This window comes from Sycon ciliatum, chromosome 5 (assembly GCF_964019385.1).
Source record: "Sycon ciliatum chromosome 5, ocSycCili1.1, whole genome shotgun sequence".
Lineage (NCBI taxonomy): Eukaryota > Metazoa > Porifera > Calcarea > Leucosolenida > Sycettidae > Sycon > Sycon ciliatum.
Window position 1 is genome coordinate 19291493 of NC_088647.1, and position 20039 is coordinate 19311531.

A 20039-nucleotide genomic window follows, 5' to 3' on the forward strand; every position below is an offset into this window, starting at 1 on the left:
TTCCCGTTTGTCTCTTTCCCTCAAACCAGTTAATATGTTATGACTTGGGGCTCCCCGCGTGCTAGTTTGTACGTGAAGTGTGTGGGTTACAGTGAGGGCTGCGTCCCACCCGCCTGTGTGGATTCACAGGAAGTGTGAGTTACGAAGTCTGAAGAAAATGTTGAACGGCCTCTGCTGGGATGACGACTACACCATAGCTCAGTGGTTAGAGCATCGCTGGCTACAAGCGAAGGTCCCTGGTTCGAGTCCTGGTGGTGGCAGTCAATTTTTTCTTCAGACTTTTCCCGTTTGTCTCTTTCCCTCAAACCAGTTAATATGTTATGACTTGGGGCTCCCCGCGTGCTAGTTTGTACGTGAAGTGTGTGGGTTACAGTGAGGGCTGCGTCCCACCCGCCTGTGTGGATTCACAGGAAGTGTGAGTTACGAAGTCTGAAGAAAATGTTGAACGGCCTCTGCTGGGATGACGACTACACCATAGCTCAGTGGTTAGAGCATCGCTGGCTACAAGCGAAGGTCCCTGGTTCGAGTCCTGGTGGTGGCAGTCAATTTTTTCTTCAGACTTTTCCCGTTTGTCTCTTTCCCTCAAACCAGTTAATTATTATTATTATTATTATTATTAATATTTTACACAAAGAGAAAGACCAAGGAACTGCAAGTTACGCTATACTGTCCACTAACACCACCAATTACTAAACAATCAGCTCATGCGATAACACTGCACGACATGCACTGACCGACGGTACTGACGTTCTACAACTAACTGGCTAACAGCTTGGATGCGCACTCTAACAGCCTTCCAACTTGGAAGGTTCTAAGTTATAGAAATAACATAAGGAGGGGAAGGTGAGCACAACCAAGATACGCACGAGCAGAAAGCCTCAGCTCTGAAGGACGTTGGCCGATGTTCATGCATGTCGATGACGATACTGGCAAGACCACTGGACAATACGGTCAAACCACAATTCAAGGACGCAAGGCAACATTACACACAACTTGTGTGGCTCAAAAGATGCGAACATCAACAAAACTGGTAACTGGTGGTGTTAGTGGACATTAGAGAGGTTAAGATGCACGTTATTTCCGACATGACGCCATTTCACGTCAAATTTGGCGTAAAACTCCAAATTTCGAAGTGAGCAGCAGGTAGGCACCGGCAGATTATGCCGGCACAATTATTGGCATCATTTGGTGGTTGAAAATTTGGAGCATAATTTGGCATCCTTTCGGAGGTAGGAGCATAACTACATCATGATTGTACCACAGTTCTAGCATGTAGGCTACACAATTGTGTACAATCATGCATGCACCTGATCAGTCCTGGTGGTCTGCATGGTAATGGGTTTGGAGCAGGGAGTCGTATATACGTGTACCTATAGGCTATATACGACTCCCTGGTTTGGAGGTCATGCAGATAGTGTTTTCAATGAAAAGCATGGTAGATATCATTGGCGATACATGATTGCATGCTCTAGCTCGTCTTCTTCAAAGTTCTTTCTCACACTGATACAGTTCATGTAGGAGAAGATGCCGGAGTGAATCAGTCTTTATCAGGTATCCTGGGGCGGACGAGATAGTGACGGGTAGTCCGCAAAACTCCGCGTACATGATTGCAATTATGCATGTTGCGAAGTCATTACCTCTGGATGTTAGCAGCCATGACTGTGCAGGCTTTGGATATTATTATTCAATGATTATTATTATTATACGCATTTCCGCGGCAGCGTCAATCAAGCAGTTATGCTTGATCCACACGTTCGCTTTTGCTGGACATTGAAACAGAGCAGATGTAGATAATATGATATCTCCTTAGACCTAGAAAATGGGGCTCTACAAACCAATGACCAAAGTTAGTTAGTACTTCAGACTTCAGTAACATGGAGTAACATCCCCCAGATAGGCGTTAGCCTTTGGGTAATCCTGAAATAAAGATTATTATTATTATTATTATTTGGAAAGGATTGGGAGAACTTCAAATTCAAAGGATCAGTCGGGGAAGTGAACTGCCTGAAAAGAGAAAAAAACGCCAGACCCACCAGGACTCGAACCTGGGACCCTGCTTGTCATGAGCAATGCTCTAACCACTGAGCTATGGGACCAGGCTGAACCCAGAAGGCGCTGACAAGTTTTTCACTCCAAAGGCAGCTCACAACACGTGCCACACATACTGATGGCACTTGGGTCTTTTTCCCTCCCCCAGGGGACCAACCACGGTCAGTTTCTGGAAACTACCAGAGGTGAAAGAAAGTGATTAAATTTGGAAAGGATTGGGAGAACTTCAAATTCAAAGCCTGGTCCCATAGCTCAGTGGTTAGAGCATTGCTCATGACAAGCAGGGTCCCAGGTTCGAGTCCTGGTGGGTCTGGCGTTTTTTTCTCTTTTCAGGCAGTTCACTTCCCCGACTGATCCTTTGAATTATTATTATTATTATTATTTGAAACTCGGGTATTGAGCCAATAATAAAAGTAGAAAGGAAAAGGACATATGGAAACCAGGGAGTAGTATATATATTGTACTACTCCCTGATGGAAACGAGTTAAGAGTAACTCTCCATCACTGTAACTAGATACTGTAATACAGTCAGAAAGTGCAACAACTAGGCACAAAACTGACAGAGTACTGAGACATTCGACGTCCTGACACCTAGCTTCAACACATCTCCGTAGCGCTAACCGACAGCCTTCCAACTTGGAAGGTTCAAGGTTATGGAAATACCAAAGAGGGGAAGGCAAGCGCAACGAAAACGAGCACAAGCTACAGTCCCAACGGAACAAAGAATGTCGATTGTCACTGGACGATGACGAGACCAGTAGGCGATTTGACAAAGCGGTCTAACTACAATTCGAAGCAGCAAAGCAGCACACCACCCAACTTGGGTGGGTCAAAAATATCAAAGATAAGTTAAGAAGGGGGAAGCTTTGCGAGAACGAATTGTACAAGCCGAAATCTAAACTCCTACAGTACTCCTCATGCATGACATTGTGATGGACTAGTTGACTACAAAACAAGTTGTTTCACACGACGTACGTTTCGCCGTATGGTTCGTGACGGCTCATCAGGTGTGCAATTTGAAACTCGGGTATTGAGCCAATAATAAAAGTAGAAAAGTTGGAAGGCTGTCGGTTAGCGCTACGGAGATGTGTTGAAGCTAGGTGTCAGGACGTCGAATGTCTCAGTACTCTGTCAGTTTTGTGCCTAGTTGTTGCACTTTCTGACTGTATTACAGTATCTAGTTACAGTGATGGAGAGTTACTCTTAACTCGTTTCCATATGTCCTTTTCCTTTCTATTATTATTATTATTATTATTATTACATGGAGCGTCATAAAATTGGTGTCATTGGGGAAAACGTCATCATTATTGTCTCTTCATATAGCATCATGGTCAATGGGTGGCGAGATAATTATAATGCACGAGGTTGAGTTTCCAGATAGTTATTAAAAGATTCAAATAGTAATTATTATAGAATGGTTGTTATGAGTTTATAAGGGTTTGGATATTGCTCTAATAAAAAAATTGAGGTATAGTTGATGTTCGTTCATGATGGAAGGAGAGGTGGAGCTACGGGAGAGATCAGCTGATTATTCGCAGGGTGAGGGTGACATCGGTTGGACGGGTATGACGATTACGAAGACAGTTGAACATGATAATTTTCAAAGGTAACTCAAACTAATCTGGCATGGAAAATTAATAATCTTTTTACTGAAGTACAAAAGAAGTCGACTAATGAATCTATAGAAGTAATGTTTTCCCTTTTCCAGGTAGATCTCTAGCATGCATGGACACCTTGGTATGGGGATACTCGAGTAACATTTTGTTGTACTTACTTGTATGGCCACTTGCAAGTACGAAAAAGGCACAATTTTACGAACTTTGGACTCGATAAGTTCAACAAAGTGAATATCTGTTCCCGCGTGCCAAGGCATAATGTGAGGATTTTGCGAGCATAATGCGAGAATCCGTGAAAGCATTATTCCATGATTTCGCGAACATAATCCGCCGGAGCCTAGCAGCAGGTTGCTAGCGTTGATTTTTCGACGTGCGAGCAAATAACGCGAGCTGAACTTTCGCGTCACGTCGGAAATAACGTGCATCTTAACATAATAGAGTAACTTACTTGTAGTTCCTTGGTCCTTTCTATTTTCTATAAATTAATCCTTGGCCCTCCATCGGAGTCCATACTTGTACTTGAAGATCTACATGTACATGGCAATCAACTGAAACGTGCATCGCAATCGCACCCCTCAACCAGGGTCCAGCGGATAATGCCAGCATTTATATGAGACTATCCGAGCATCAGAGCATTACGCGTATACAGTAAGATCGGGCGCCGAAGAACACCTCGCCGAAGAACACCCAGGCTGGAAAACCGGCAAAATTTAAGAACAGTCCAGGCTAGAATTATCAGATTTAAGAACACTTTTAAAATTGTACTTACACGAAGTTGCGAATTTACACGTAGATCTACATTGTACATGTATGGGAGGTGAGTACATGTCATGTACACGTGTAAACAGTAACTGCTACATGTACAGTCATTCCCATTTACGACACCCACTAGTTTAGAAGTACTACATAATCATTTTAAAAATAACCGACGAGGAGACAACAGTCGTAAAATAGCAATGAAAAATATCAATTGTGCACTCATAATCATGTATAAACAATTAAAATGAAACAATTCCAGAACGTTTTCGTGTGACCATCATCAGTGGAACATCGTCACATAGTAAGAATCACTAAAACAACCAGTTATATAGCTAGAGTAACATGAAAAGAAGCGTGAGAATGCAGCCAAAGAAAATGTTGTAGCACTCACACTTTTTAAATAATACGCACTCACCAGTTTTTGTTCACACGCACTCACAGCTGCCACATTCATCTACTGCTACCATTCTCAGATACACTGCAAAGGTTCACACTACACGCGTTATGCATAACCGCTAGCTGTGCTGCCGCATGATTCTCACGCTTCTTTTTATGTTACTCTAGTGCAATAGTGCTTCTAAACTAGTGGGTGTCGTAAGTGGGAATGACTGTACATGTACATGTAGCAGTTACTGTTTACACGTGTACATGACATGTACTCACCTCCCGTACATGTACAATGTACATGTAGATCTACGTACAATGTACATGTAGATCTAGTGTTCTTAAATCTGATAATTCTAGCCTGGACTGTTCTTAAATTTTGCCGGTTTTCCAGCCTGGGCGTTCTTTGGTGAGGTGTTCTTCGGCGCCCGATCTTACTGTACGAGTAGTAGCCGTATACGGAGCATTAAAGGCCGATTCACAATACAACTTTCTGCGACGCGACATGCGACTTGCGACACATGCGACGAGCTGCGACAGCGACACACGGTTCACAATATAGCAATAAAAACTGCTTTATGGCAGTTTTCTAAAAAAAGTTATTGTGTTCTAGTCCATGGACCCCGTCTAAAAAGTAAGAAATTAACGAAATGTGATAGCCGAAAATTAAAATTTCACACAAAACCTCACAATAATCACAACACTTGAAATGCTGCTTTCAACACTAAACTTGTACTGCACCAACAATTGGCAACATGCATGCATAGGAAAGAGGATCACGAGGAGAAAAGGTCTTCTACGGTACATGTAGCTTTTCATTTTGTGTGTGATTATTGTGAGGTTTTGTGTGAAATTTTAATTTTCGGCTATCACATTTCGTTAATTTCTTACTTTTTAGACGGGGTCCATGGACTAGAACACAATAACTTTTTTTAGAAAACTGCCATAAAGCAGTTTTTATTGCTATAATTTCTTTTGTTTTTTCTGTCACCAATCAATGGAATGCCCTATATCAATATGTAAATGATGGCCTTCACATCAATACCGTTTTATACGCATGATATGCAAGCCTTTTCTTGCAGAAAATGGCACTACATAATGCATGTTCTTCGGCGGGGAAACATGTGAGTCGTGGTCTGGTGGTGGTGATACTTTTTTTATACGGAGGTCATTCTGTGCATGTTGCAACTTGCTGTTGCAGAATTTCATGACTCTTTGAGAAATGTAGCCAGGTGCGTGTCGCAGATGTTTTTGTTGATTCTGTGTTCATAATGGTTTATAATCATGGGTTATCTTGATAAGGTCATCCAGCATCATTTTGCACTGAAATGGTAATCCTGTTGATGCCGATACAACTTTTGGAAGTAGTTCAATGACTTCAAACTGTTAGTCCACGATTTTCTAAAACAACACAGCAAAGGAGGAACAATAAACATGTATTAAAATGTAAACGAATACATTGCTGAGTCCAAAACCTCGTTCCAACAACTACACTGATCCTGAGGAGAAAAGGGGCAAGGCTATGGTTGGAGGTACTGATACTGAGAGATAAACAAGGCACTCCATGATAATAAAATCTTACACATCTTTTGGTGAGTATGAATGATATCCAGTCGAACCTCTTTAGGACGAACACCAAGGGACCGATGGTATATATTCTGTGAGTTTGTCTTAACCTATTTTATAACCAGTGAATACAATTATTTCTCCAATAGACATACGAATAGATTTCTTCTACAGCGAAAGATTCTAAGCCACACCGACTCATTGACTCGTCTCGTATGAAACAAACGAGTCACTAGAGAGGTTCTGCAAAACGAAAATGCGTACGAACTTTCGCTCTACATCATGAAGTGCGAAACTTCGCACGAACTTTCGCAACTTTGGACGCGAAACTTGCGGGGAACGCGAAATGAACTGTCGTAGGAAATTTCCCGAGATCGGGTCTTGGCGTACTTGCACTTGGCCCGCGCAAACTCCGAAAATGTGCAGAACGCAAAGTTCGTGCAAAAATTCGTACACACTTTCGCAAGGACTGTCGCGAAACTTCGTTCGAATTTTCGTTTTGCAGAACCTCTCTACTGAACCTTTCTTTAGCAACATGACGGCAACTGAAACAGCAACAGAGAAAGTACGATACATGTACTGCACATTCTTGCTGGTACTACAAACAGATTGCAGATCGTAATTCTTGCTTTGGCGGCACGAAACTTTATTTGGGGCAGTGCAATCTCGGCGGTACTCACAAATCAAACAGCCCAGACTCAAGTAAACAAATCCAAACATACAAGTACGAGATTTTCACGAGACGAGACTGCACCCATTGGCTTGTTTCGTATGAAGCAAACAAGTTACTGAACCTCTCCACAATGGAGATTTTCCCTGATATGCGAATTTATTTGGCCAACTCGGTCAATGAGTCCTTGAACCTTTCCCTCCAGATTGGGAACTGCCAACGATAGTATGCCACTGACCAGTGCCTTACTTGTAACGTACCAATGTACAATGAATATGAGTATTTCGACAACACATCTAACATAAGCCTTACCGTCAAGAAGGTGAACTCGCGTTCTTCGTACACTGTAGGCAAGGGCAAAGAGATAAAAATGGATCTAAATCCGAATATAATCAGCACACGTTTCCGTAAATGAAAGGGTGAGCATAAGCAAATGAATCGAAGGAAACTGGTCAACTCAGAGATCACCTGTCATCGAGTATTCCGTAAAAGGAGGCCTCGGCAGCGGAAAAGCTAAATTTAGAAAGGAGATCCTGTCAGCTTTTCCATTTTTTATTGCCGCTGATTCCGCCCAAAATCAGCACACTTTTCGTAGATGAAAGAGTCAACACAAGCAAATGAATCAAAGGGAACTGGTCAACTCACCTGTCATTGAGTAATATTCTGCGAAAGGAGGTCTCAGCAGCGCCGAAACGAAATAAGCCAGGCCAGGAGACGAAATATCCGAAACAGCTCATGCAAGAAGCAGTTCCAAAGAAGGAAGTTCCTCGTGCATGCACATCCGAAAAGGCAACAACAAAAAGTCTGCAATGCACACGCATGCGGCCAGCCGGCCGCGCGATGGGAGTAGCTCCCTGGTCCAGGACCAGGTACCGAGCATCTTACGTAGAAACTTACGTAGCTACGTAGACAACGTGTCTGAATAGCGGTGTCGTTTAGGGGCCGTCCGTAAATATCGATGTTTTTTTAGAGACGATATTGGTGCTTCTCTCCCTTGACCCCCCTCCCTCCCCCCAGAAGACGCACATGTACATCTAGATCATGGAATCAATATTTTTGGATGCTCATGAAGTGCCCAGGATGGTACATCCTTCAAAGCGGTGAACCCCTTGATAGGCGACAAGCCTCTGGGTCATCCTAATAAAGATATTATTATTATTATTGAGGGTCCGGTGTAGGCGTGAAAATCCCGCCGCACTCACGCAATAGCTGCATCGCCTGGGGGGAGCGAACCGGGTTGGCGCTGCAGTGCTCACAGCCATCGTGTACTGGTGTAGCCAAAGCGGCTACGCTCGGGCTTGAATTTTTTCAAATCCTTGTTCAGACAGTGAAGACTGGAAACTCTTGTGGAGTTCGTCCGTGTTTGTTCGCACTGCCTCTCCGTCTTGAAAAAGGTCTCCTGCAGGCATCGTTCGGCCGATTTCCACAATCAATAGCTCATTCTTTTGCTCTTGAAATTCGCCATGGGCGTACAGCTTCAAATTTTTGATTTTGTTCTTGTGTCGCGAGTTTTAGCTCCGCGAACGGAAGCTGGTTTCACATTTCTTGTATAGCCATTTAGACGTCCGCGTGCAGGGATCGGCGAAACTTCAGATATTTACATCGATATTTTTCTGATGCTCGAAAAGACGCACATGGCTCAAACCCCCTCCCCCCCAGACGCACCAATATCGTCTCTAAAAAAACATCGATATTTACGGACGGCCCCTTAGGTAGCGCCATGTGAACACAATAATAGAAAAGCTGACAGGATCGCTTTTCTAAATATTCTTCATGTTTGCGACATCCTCATGCACAAGAAGTACTATGCACGTGCACTGCACGTACACTGCACGTGCACCCAGGGTCGAAACTGTACTCCATTTGTGTATGTCGCGTGTCGCATGTCGCAAAAGTTGAACTTTCTTCAACTTCTGCGACAGGTGCATTGCGACAGCTTGCGACAGCTCGCGACAGGCAGTTTCTTGTCGCAACTGTCGCAAATCGCGTGTCGCGTCGCAGAAAGTTGTATTGTGAATCGGCCTGCCGATTCACAATACAACTTTAAGCGGGATTCACAGAAGCTTTTTTGCGATGCGACACGCGATGCGACAGCCGCGAAACCGGGAAATCCCCAAATCGCAACCATCGCGGACCCCACGCAACTGCCGCAACAGGGCCATCGCAGGCCATCGCAGAAGTTGAGCTTGGCTCAACTTTTGCGATGCGATGCGATGCGACAAGCGATTTGGTGTACGATTTTGACCTTTTCTACAGCAAAGTTGTACAAAGGTGCAAGAGTTGCCTTGAAATTTTTACAAGTTGTGTCAAACCGCGCGAATATCATGGTGACGTACCCAAATCAGCAAAACTTTGTCGCATCGCTGACTTCTTCTGTGAATGGTATTTCGCGAGTTCGCATCGCACGCATCCATCGCAGATCGCGTCGCATCGCGTGTCGCATCGCAAAAAAGCTTCTGTGAATCCCGCGTAGCGGGATTCACAGAAGCTTTTTTGCGGGCCTGGTCAGACTGCGGCAAATTTTGGTTGCCTGACGAAAACAGAACAGCGTCCAGAATTTGAATCGCGATCACACTACACATGTGGGGAGAGTGAAAATTCAAACTTCATTTCGAGCGTCAAGTGGTAATCTCCACGAACGACGTCAAATTCCTTCACCTTGGGGATCGCCAACACCTTCAGTGCAATCCTTGCAACCATCCATATGAGTTTTGTTGTTGTCCGTGGCCAATTAGCTCCTCGATATCGAGATGAAAAAATCAGTGATTATCAGCGTCAATGGCGTATCAGCGTCAAATCCTGTTTGGAGCGGAAAAGCGTGGTCCGTTCTTGCTTTTTTTTTGGAGCGTCAACTCTCGCTTTTGCCGCTTTGGCGGCAAGTTACTATGGAGATTCGGATTATAATCCTAGGATTATTTCGATTTTGCCGCAGTCTGACCAGGCCCTTACAGACCACGCACACTTTTTCTTCGTATCCCAACATGACACATGTCCGTGGGGAATTTGAAAAATAAGTTTGCGTCTAAAATCTTTAGGAAATTTAGATGTCTGGTGCTCCTAAACACCACGTGTTCCACGACATCCATAGCCTAAAGTCCGCATTCACACAGTACACGGCTGTTCAGATTCCGAAAAAGCGGCACCTACGTCATCCGCGCTGCGCGGCTGGCGCAGCTAGGTTGCTCAAGAAAATTCAAAAATTCGAAATTGAATTGCATCGAAATTACCTTGAATACATGGCTTCTTCGATGGATATAGGACAAACCAAGCCTGCCTTCCAGGTGAATTCAGGTTTATAAAACTCCTTGAATGCAGTCGTCCTCATGTCCAAAATTTCGAAGCTTCACTCCTGATGAAAGTGCTCTTTTCCTCGACGAACGTTTCCTTCGTATTCTTCCTTTTCATAGCATCGTGCCTATTCCTGGGGATACTTTCAGCTAGCTTCTTGCCCAAGGTAAGGTTTTCTAGCGTCTTTTCCAAGTTTTTCCTGGTGCACGATCATACTACCTCTGCAACCCAATTGAGTTTTTTTCGTCGAGGGCCACTCATTCTCGTCGAGGGTCCCTCGTTGTCAGCCCCCATGGCAACCCACAATTCAGTGCTAGAGTCTCTGTGCAGGGTGTTTATACCACCCTTTCGGAAAGACAAGAAGACGAGGACGACTACACATGCAGTGGCTGATCACGCAGATGAGCTCCTGCATTATTTCAACATCAACACAACAGACACGCCAGACGTACATCCTGCAACATTTTGTGATTCATGCAGATCGTACTTGAGAAGGGCATCCTCCTCTTCTTCTAGTGACTTTAGAACACCAACTCTCTATCTGTGGCAGCCACATGGCAGTACCACTCCTGGCCCTTGTAAAGTGTGCTCAGGTGCTGAGGATAGGAGAAAAGGTGCAGGCCCAAGAAACCGTCGACGTCATGCTCAACGGCGTCTAGGGCTAATCCCACCCACTGCAGTCGAGACGCACTTCTAGAGCTTGCTTCCCCGGCCTTCTTTGCAGGGAATGAAGCACCTGCCTTTTTATCACCTTCCCCTCTCTTTCCTGCTGTGTCTGTTTGTGGCAAGTGAATGCAGCCGTGCAGCACCCATGTTGCGAGCGTCTGTCGTGTGTGTCGTATATGCATGAACTATTCCAAGATGCATTTGAGGTAGAATGCATGTCATATGATTGCAAAGCTAAGCTGTGGGCAGCTCAGCTAAAATCTCCTTCTTCCTTTATCTCGTCTATTCTTGCTGAGCGCAGAATTCAATGCAGCCATGCCACGAATCTTTCGAGCCTGTGCTTAAAAAACACAGAATAGACAGACAGGCATATCACTCCGGGGCTTTCATGGGAAACCACATTCATAAAGCACTGCAGCCAGCCACATGCAAGGAAATAACCAGTGCTCCTCTACAGACAATGACAAACATCTTCAACACTGACAACTCACCATACATCCAGTACACACCACAACAACAAGACCTGCCAGATAGAGCATCAGCACTCCGAGACAAGTACGGCAGACTCTTCACGCAATACAAAGATTGTAGGGCAATCTTCGCAGTGTGCAACAAGATCACTCCTGACAAGCTGCATCAACTCTCTACGAACATTAAACTCTTCATGGCAACACTAAGGAAGACAGTCTACGACCAGAACAAGACTATAACGCCTAAAATGCACATGCTGGAGGCGCATACTGTGGACTGCATCAGTCAGTTCGGTGTATCCCTTGGACTGATGGGCGAACAAGGTGGTGAGTCCATCCACAAGTGCTTCAAGCACCTGAGAACATCCATCAGCAATCAGGGACGTGGACCGGCTCCAGGTACTAGTACACTTCTGGCAATATTTGAACAGCACGCTGCCAAGATACAACGCCATGAGGTTCCAGCCTGCAAAGCGGAAGCACTCCGACAAGTCAGCTAGTTGAGCACTGACAGTTGCTGTAAATGAGTATGCCGTTTGCATGTCAGAATCCAAAAAAGCTGATGACAATAACTATCATAGTAGCAAGGATGAAGGAAACTTTGAAAGGACATTGAAACGCGTCGCCAAAGGATGGCGGGTGGTGGTGGTGGGGAAAGGTAAGTCAGCGTAGGTACATTTACTAGTACTGGACTCTTCCACGCTCCGAACTTCCCAAGTCAACAATCAATATACCGAGTTTCGAGCAGGACATACAATGTAGAATTCCTGTATGCAAAGTAATAATAATAATAGCGAGGGTCCCTGGTTCGAGTCCTGGTGGTGACAGTCAATTTTTTCTTCAGACTTTTCCCGTTTGTCTCTTTCCCTCAAAACCAGTCAATATTTTATGACTTGGGGCTCCCCGCGTGCTAGTTTGTACGTGAAGTGTGTGGGTTACAGTGAGGGCTGAGTCCCACCCGCCTGTGTGGATTCACAGGAAGTGTGAGTTACGAAGTCTGAAGAAAACGTTGAACGGTCTCTGCTTGGATGACGACTACACCATAGCTCAGCGGTTAGAGCATCGCTGGCTACAAGCGAGGGTCCCTGGTTCGAGTCCTGGTGGTGACAGTCAATTTTTTCTTCAGACTTTTCCCGTTTGTCTCGTTCCCTCAAAACCAGTCAATAATATTATTAGTTGTAAAAACAAGCTGATCCTGCACAAGATCAGCATAATTTTATGAAATGCATCCAAAGCATTTTTGTTCTTACAAAAAAATCACCAAGTGCACCCACTCGCCATTTTGGTTACCGTAGATACAGTGGTCACGTGTACAGTGACACTTTTCGGCAAAAAGATCGGCCATCTTCAATACTTTCCAGCATGGAACAGCCGTGAGTAGTGTAAAGGCCGATTCACAATACAACTTTCTGCGACGCGACACGCGATTTGCGACAGTTGCGACAAGAAACTGCCTGTCGCGAGCTGTCGCAAGCTGTCGCAAGCTGTCGCAATGCACCTGTCGCAGAAGTTGAAGAAAGTTCAACTTTTGCGACATGCGACACGCGACATACACAAATGGAGTACAGTTTCGACCCTGGGTGCACGTGCAGTGTACGTGCAGTGCACGTGCATAGTACTTCTTGTGCATGAGGATGTCGCAAACATGAAGAATATTGTGAACCGTGTGTCGCTGTCGCAGCTCGTCGCATGCGTCGCAAGTCGCATGTCGCGTCGCAAGTCGCATGTCGCGTCGCAGAAAGTTGTATTGTGAATCGGCCTTAAAGCCGGCCAAGAAGAGCACGATCACGAGGGAAAACTTTCCGAAACTCAAAGACTCGCAGCGCGTGCGTCGTCGAAAAAAGTACTTCACCGCTTCACGTCATGTCATGACGTCAGCAGATCAGTGATCCAGACTTTTGTTTCACTTCAGCATTATTTTTTGAGACTGTGCATGTGAGATCTACTACTACATGTAGTACTAGAGCCTAGAGGTGCAAAAACATCATCGAGGAGCTCTCTCAACAATTTTGCGTATGAGAGACTTTTATCGTTGTTGACTAATTGTGTTCCTGAAAAGAGAAGACCTTACAGTTCGCTGGTCTTGAGAATGGTTGTGAGGCATGGCGTGCCTAAGATTGTTTTCGCCATGTCCACTGTTGGCTCGGGCAGCGCTAGCCTCCATAAGACCCTTCTCCGGTTCTGCAGCAACCATCATGGGGTCAGTAGCTAAATTACCAGCCAAAGAAAGACTGCAGGTGGCAAATCAGGTATTGCAGGACACGGACATATCTGTGTACAAGCAAATCGATGTTTGCGAGCAAATTGTGGATACACTAGCTCGTGATTTTACCTGGGACATTCTTTCGGCTCTGAGAGAAGATTCGCGTCTGCTGGAATTGTTGCGAAAAGCGTCCACCTACAGTTTGAATCCAATCGTTGATATCATGCTGCTCAGCCTCAAAGCACGGAAGGACATCCACGTAGATGATGTAGTCTCCATCATTATGTTTTGTTCCTATGTGTTCAGCTTGAGCCGCGTGGCCTCCGAAAATTTCGTCAAAGCAGAAAGCCTGCTCCTGCCCCTAGTTCCTCATATTAACAATACAGAGATCTTGTTTCGCTTGATCATCACAGTCGCGATCAAGCTGCGCAATGCAGAGCCAACACCAGCACTGGTCCTGGCCGCTATGAAACGTCTAACTGTGCTGTTGCCAGACGATGAGCTTTTATTCAGTTCGAAAACTTCGGTCAATCTGATCTGCGAGTCGCTGCGTGGCATTATGTTGATGCGCATTCGCGACGAGCCGTTCATGGACGTGATGAGTCAAGTCTGGGAAAAGGCACCACTATCCACGGTGAACATGGGCGTAAGCAATTTGTGGCAGGTGACAACCTTCTTCAGTCAACTCTGTTTCCCTGCAACCAACCTGTTTCACCGGCTGACTGATGTGATTGAGGCCATGGATGCGCAGCCAGCGCGGTTTGGCTCCAGCGGCGTTGCTTTTGGCTTCCTGCCGGTGTGCTGGTCGTATTTGGCCCAGGGACTGGACCCGCCGGAGAAGGCCATGGAGATGGTGTGCCGGAACATAGCAGCGTCGCTGCGGCTAGACTCCCGCGACACGGTGGCTAGCATTGAGCTGCTGCAGCAGCTCAAGCCCTACTTGCCGTTCGAAGTCGACGGCCTGGAGAGCTGTGTGCGTCGGTCGTATGACCAGCTCTACACGTACCCGATGCGCATGGCATCGCAGGCACAGATCTATCACCAGCACGTCACTATCGGCCTGTATCGGCCGGAGGGCTTTGTGCCGCTGGCCGCCCTAGTGGACCCGGGCACTGGCGAATTACTACCATGGCCCAGTGATTGTGGCCCGATGGACGTTAGCGAGGAGACCGCCCCTGGCCTACCCGGCGTGCCTGTGGCTCTACTCATGGAGAAGAAATCATCGATGTTCGTAGAGCCTAAGGGCATGTTTGATGGCGTCCTGGAGATGAAGTGCCGCCTACTGAAGCGCAGTGGCTGGATGGTGACAGTGCAGTTCCGAGAGCAGCTGACTGACGATAACAGTTGGGGCAAGGACTATGTGACAGCATGCATCAAAGCTATGAAGCAGGCTGCAGTGGATTCTGTTTCGGATGATACAAGATAACCCAGTATGGACGGGAGATGACGTTATGCTTTTTGGGACATTGTCATCATTTGGACCCTGTTCAGTCCTGTGTGACCAAAAGTGAGCTCTTGATATGACGATTACACAAGTAATGTGTATTCCCGGGCCCTGTGGGCCAGGCAACAGCCTGAGTTGGTGTTGCGTGTTTGTGTTGACATGCGTAGAATAGGAGATAGTAATTGCTGTAGGAGGCGAAGACTGACGGACTGTAACGAAGTGCGATCGTCTGCATGTGCGAACTTGCCGCTGGCGATGTGGATGGTGTGCCCAGAGAGTGCGGTCACACCTGCCACCTGGCTGATCACCAGCCCAGCTATGCAAACAGTTGAAAACGAGTTGTTCGTATGACGACCTGGGTGAAGAATGAGCATGGCAAGGGCTCTGAGCTGGCAGCTCTCTCGTTAGTACGTGTACATGCATTTACTATGCAGTAATAATATTATTTTACATGTAGTTCGAAATAGAGGTTGCGACTTCGGCGATGATGTTGTTTAGGAATTGGTTTGCTCCCACACTGGAGCTCGCGCTATTCTGCCGACGACTTGACACTTGACTGACTCACGACTGCTATCCAGAGAACACTCAGTGTGGGAGCAAACCAATTACATGTTGTTGTTCACTAAAAAGAGGGAAACGGTGGGGTACGAGTTTTGCGTCCACCAACTACACCAGACCTTGAACCATTGTGAACAGTCAAAACTGACAAGGTGTACTGAGACATTCCACAGCATGATAGTGAGCTTGAGCACTGCTTGATAGGATACTCCCTTCGATAGGCATCTATTTGCCTCTGGAGGATCCGTGAAATGAAAATCAATGATAGCACTAATAACCAGGGAGAATTACGAAGTAGTGGTTGCGACTTCGGCGATAATTTGTAAGAAAGGGTTTGCTCCCCACACCGAGTGTCAAGTAAAGTCGGCGGAATAGCGCGAGCTCCGGTGTGGGGAGCAAACCCTTTCTAACCAGGGAGAATTGTCGAAACATTCGCGCAAAACCTCACAATAAAGTAAATAATTTATTAGTTACCACCCGTACCATTGCAATCAGGGAGTCGTAAAATATATATATATATATGTATTTTACGACTCCCTGATTGCAATGCATGCAGTATACCGTGCTATACGAAGCCTTCCTCAAAGTAACTAGTCGAGTCGTAAAATACCCCGGTATTTTACGACTCCCTGCTCTCCACTGTCACATGTACAGGTCAGTGAACCGTGCAAAACAAATCAGAAATAAACTTACAGAATATTTAATAAAGTACGACTACGAGTACGAGCGTATAGTAGGTAGTTTTCGGGCAGCCGATCGGCCCAAAAAATACCCAGGCTGAAAATAAATACTGTAAATATACAAATTTTCGGCAGCTATTTAATTTCGGCTATATTCGGCACCGACCCAAAACGCCTAAATTAGGCCGAGTAAAAAAAATTACTAGATGATCGTCCTTTTTTTTGGAAAAATCGGGGAGGCCGAGGGCTCGAGGGCGGGAGGATTTTATTTTTATTTTTTTACTTTTTACCCTCTCATGCACACAGTGTACACAACAACATCAAGGTTTTTTTTCTCTTTTTTTCTTTTTTTTTCTTTTTTTCTTTTTCTTTCTTCAGCAGATCGATACTGACGTTGTGATATACTAGTAGTATGTGGTCCATATAGTAAAACTCACGATTTAAAAAATAAAATATTTCTTGGGGCGCTGACAAAAACTGGGGCGGACGGGGACGATCATCTAGCTTTTTTTTTTACTTGGCCTTAAAACGCCGATGAAATTTTTCACAGCATCTGTCGCACTATACTATAGTCTATACCATGCTCTCTACATACCCCACGCCGAAAATAAATCGCCGCCGAAATGTCCAAAATCGTGAAGTGCCGAAATTTTGCAGCGCCGAAATTTTACTCGTATGCGCCATGAACTTTTTACTTTTTTTAGATTCACGTCACCATGGTCACTACAACTATGTATACTTTTCGATTTTGACAGCATGTTACAAGGCGAGGACGCGTAGTGCTCCTGACTACAACCATAAGGGCGCGGTCCCCAAACTGAAAACATCGAGCACCAGTACTCGTACTGGTGCTCGATGTTTTCAGTTTGGGGACACCAAAATTAGTGTACCGCTAAAGACACGTGGTCAACACGTTGTTGACACGTTGTTGACACTTTGTTGACACGTGACCCAATTACCGGCCTACCAAGTGCCTTTGGCGACCGCTAACAGCAACTGTGGAACAGTGCAGTGCCCTTTTTTGGAGCAACGTACGAGTAGTGCCCATGGATTATGACCCCGCGACCCCAATCTACGTGGCGGTCCGCAATTCGCTACTTCATACTGACTGGCGTCCGGCATCGTCCCGAATTTGGCCACAATCTGCTCTCGGGACCCCTATAGGGCTCCCTGACCTGCTCCATCTCCGCCATCGTCAATGTACTGCGCATCCACCCAGGCCAGGACTGCACTTACTTACGAGAAGGAGTATTTGCAAGATGGAACCTGGGAACTGGAAGACGACGAAGAGGAAGCGTGGGAATCCGGCGGCAATGGCTGGGATGTAAGTCCAACATTGCTGGTGCCAGAGTTGCCACTGCTTGCTTATAAGGGAATCATGTGTGTTGCCTTTTTGCCTTTTCCGACGTCCTCCTCCGACTGTACTCCCGATCCCAGGACTGAACTTACGGGAAGGAGTGCTTCCAAGACGAAGAAGAAGAAGCCGCTGAATCCGGCGGCAATGGCTGGGATGTAAGTCCAACATTGCTGGTACTAGAGTTGCCACTGCTTGTTTATAAGGGATTCATGTGTGTTGCCCTTTTTTGCCTTCTCCCATGTTCTCCTCCGACTGTACTGGTGAACGCTGTCACGTATGTTGCCCTTTCCAGGCAGTAGAAGGGAGGGGCGGGGGGGGGGGGGGCAGCACATCCTGGCATCCAGGAATACTAGGCCCTAGGAACTAGGCAATCTGACCTTTCCTCTTACTCCAATAATGGTATGGATGGGGAGTTCTTGAGCATCCTCAGTCTTGTTAGAGTGAACTGTGCAACTCGGCAATCGGTGATAGCAGAGGACCAATGCCGATGGCGATGCTCCTTCCTTTTTCTCTGTCACAGGCTGCGTTCTCGAGAGGAAGCGTTATTTCTGCGTTCCAAGAAGGACGGCACAATGGTGAGTGGAACCTCGTGGGTGTGCAGCCTTGCTAGTTGAATTGTAAATCAACCATTCTTCCTGTCTCTGACTTCTTCAATGTCCTCCTCAGTGTCGGACTGTCCGCGTCGCATTGAACTGGTCCGATGAGGCTGCTATTGCACACACAGTGTGGGCACTCCCATACGGGAACTCGGAAGTACTGCTACAGTACAGGTAAGGTGGCCATTGCTTATGTGCGTGCGCCGTTGTTGTCAACTTCTAAGCCAGCTGTACTCCAACCTACATGGAGTTTGAAAGTAGTCAGCTGGCGAACTACAATTGAAGTTTAGACGTTATATGCCGCGGCTTGGTCAGCTTTTTCAGTTTCACAATGCATTGCACTCAGCACCGCTTCTCGGAATATCTTGTCAGGATAGCTGTGGAATGCATCCTCCCCAGTGGGGGGACGGCAAATGTGCTGTTCATTTTTTAGGCTTGCTTTTATGGTACGTACAAATCCCCATTGAAAAGACATAGTGGAGACCAGAAACTGCAAATAGATGTTGGGAACCGCGAAGACCACCCTTCCTTGTCAAGTTCCCTGAGGGTGTGGAGGGGGGGGGGGAGCGGAGGAGGGACATTCCTGCACTGCTTAAAGCACGATTCACAGGAGCATTTTCAGAAATTGCTTGTACATTTGTACCAGTTGTAACCGACAAACGCATTCTCATTGAGCTTTGACTTGAGGCACGTCAGCAAGGCGCTGTTGCATCGCTGACGTCTTGTCGTGATTCTGTGAATGGTATTTTGTGCGAGTTTGCATCGCACGCAGAATCGCAGGTCGTGTCGCATTACGCAGCACACTGCCAAATTGCTTCTGTGAATCCCACGTGAATGGGAATTCCAATGGGAATGTAATCCATTGCCAACAGGTGTATTCCCGAGCTGCGCATCATACTGCAAAATTTCTCCTGTGCATGCAAATGGATTTCATTGCTCTTCTGTAGTTTGGGAAATTCTCGATTATGATAATTCTGCGTGTGTGTGTACACCAGCCCTTAAAACATACATGTAGGTGACCCATTTGTGGTGTCTCATAGCCTACCTCACGACCTTATGCTTTCTTTCTGTATCACTTGTATCTTGCAGATATATCACCCCGTGACGACCACATCGAAGTCTGAAATTGAAGTGTGAAGATGCTTCAGCAACCCCTTCATATTTTTCCATTGCTTTTATTGTGCTTCTACTGTGCATGTGTGTAACTTGTGGGGTATGCATGTGATGACAATGTATGCCGGTGACACAGTCAGATTTTGTCAATGCGTGTAACGTACACCTGCATGCTATCGTTGAAAAGGATCTGCCACTTACGATCTTCGGACGAGTATCAGGTCAGCTTGGTTTTGTGTGTGCTGTACCAGATGCTGTTCACTTCTCTATCTGTTGGATATGTGACTTTCTGCAAGTTTCTGGTGTATGGTGGCCACTTCTTTGCTTGTCTTTAAATGACATTACCATAATTCTGTATTCACTGCTTCCATGGTGTGGTCTGCAAACTGCAATCCTTAGGCAAATATCATCACGGTTTGCAATGTTGTGCTTTGGCCGCCAGCTTACCTACACATTGTAGTTGAATTATTTTTGTTTCACAACTGACTTCTTGAAGTATGGTGGCCACTGCTTTCCATGGCATTATACAATGTTCATCAAGAATTTCCTGTTTGGGTTGTGTGTGTGTATGTATGTATGTGTGTGCGTGCCCATGTGTGTGTGCGCCATGTGCATGTGCG

General features: G+C 45.9%; 1 protein-coding gene across 3 annotated transcripts; it reads left to right on the plus strand.

Annotated features, from left to right (window-relative positions):
* Window positions 1–17255: 17255 nt before the first annotated feature.
* LOC135816651 (uncharacterized) lies at window positions 17256–19905 on the plus strand. 3 transcript variants are annotated; one of them, XM_065329807.1, is made up of 5 exons: window positions 17256–17677; window positions 17791–17865; window positions 18231–18285; window positions 18377–18480; window positions 19396–19905. In XM_065329807.1, the coding sequence occupies exons 1-5, from the start codon at window positions 17400–17402 to the stop codon at window positions 19409–19411; spliced, it is 528 nt and encodes a 175-aa protein (XP_065185879.1). In that variant the 5' UTR covers window positions 17256–17399; the 3' UTR covers window positions 19412–19905. The 3 variants fall into 3 exon arrangements, 2 of the variants coding, with proteins under 2 accessions (XP_065185879.1, XP_065185881.1); XR_010553432.1 differs by lacking the exon at window positions 19396–19905 and adding an exon at window positions 18653–18833 and having other exon boundaries at window positions 17256–17865; window positions 18377–18590; XM_065329809.1 differs by having other exon boundaries at window positions 17256–17865.
* Window positions 19906–20039: the final 134 nt, after the last annotated feature.

Excerpts from the sequence above, each read along its gene's own strand:
- LOC135816651 (XM_065329807.1), top strand. The coding sequence starts at position 17,400 with ATGGATTATGACCCCGCGACCCCAATCTACGTGGCGGTCCGCAATTCG. Across the intron at positions 17,678-17,790 it reads CCGGCGGCAATGGCTGGGAT|GACTGAACTTACGGGAAGGA; the intron begins GTAAGTCCAACA and ends TCCCGATCCCAG. Across the intron at positions 18,286-18,376 it reads CCAAGAAGGACGGCACAATG|TGTCGGACTGTCCGCGTCGC; the intron begins GTGAGTGGAACC and ends TGTCCTCCTCAG.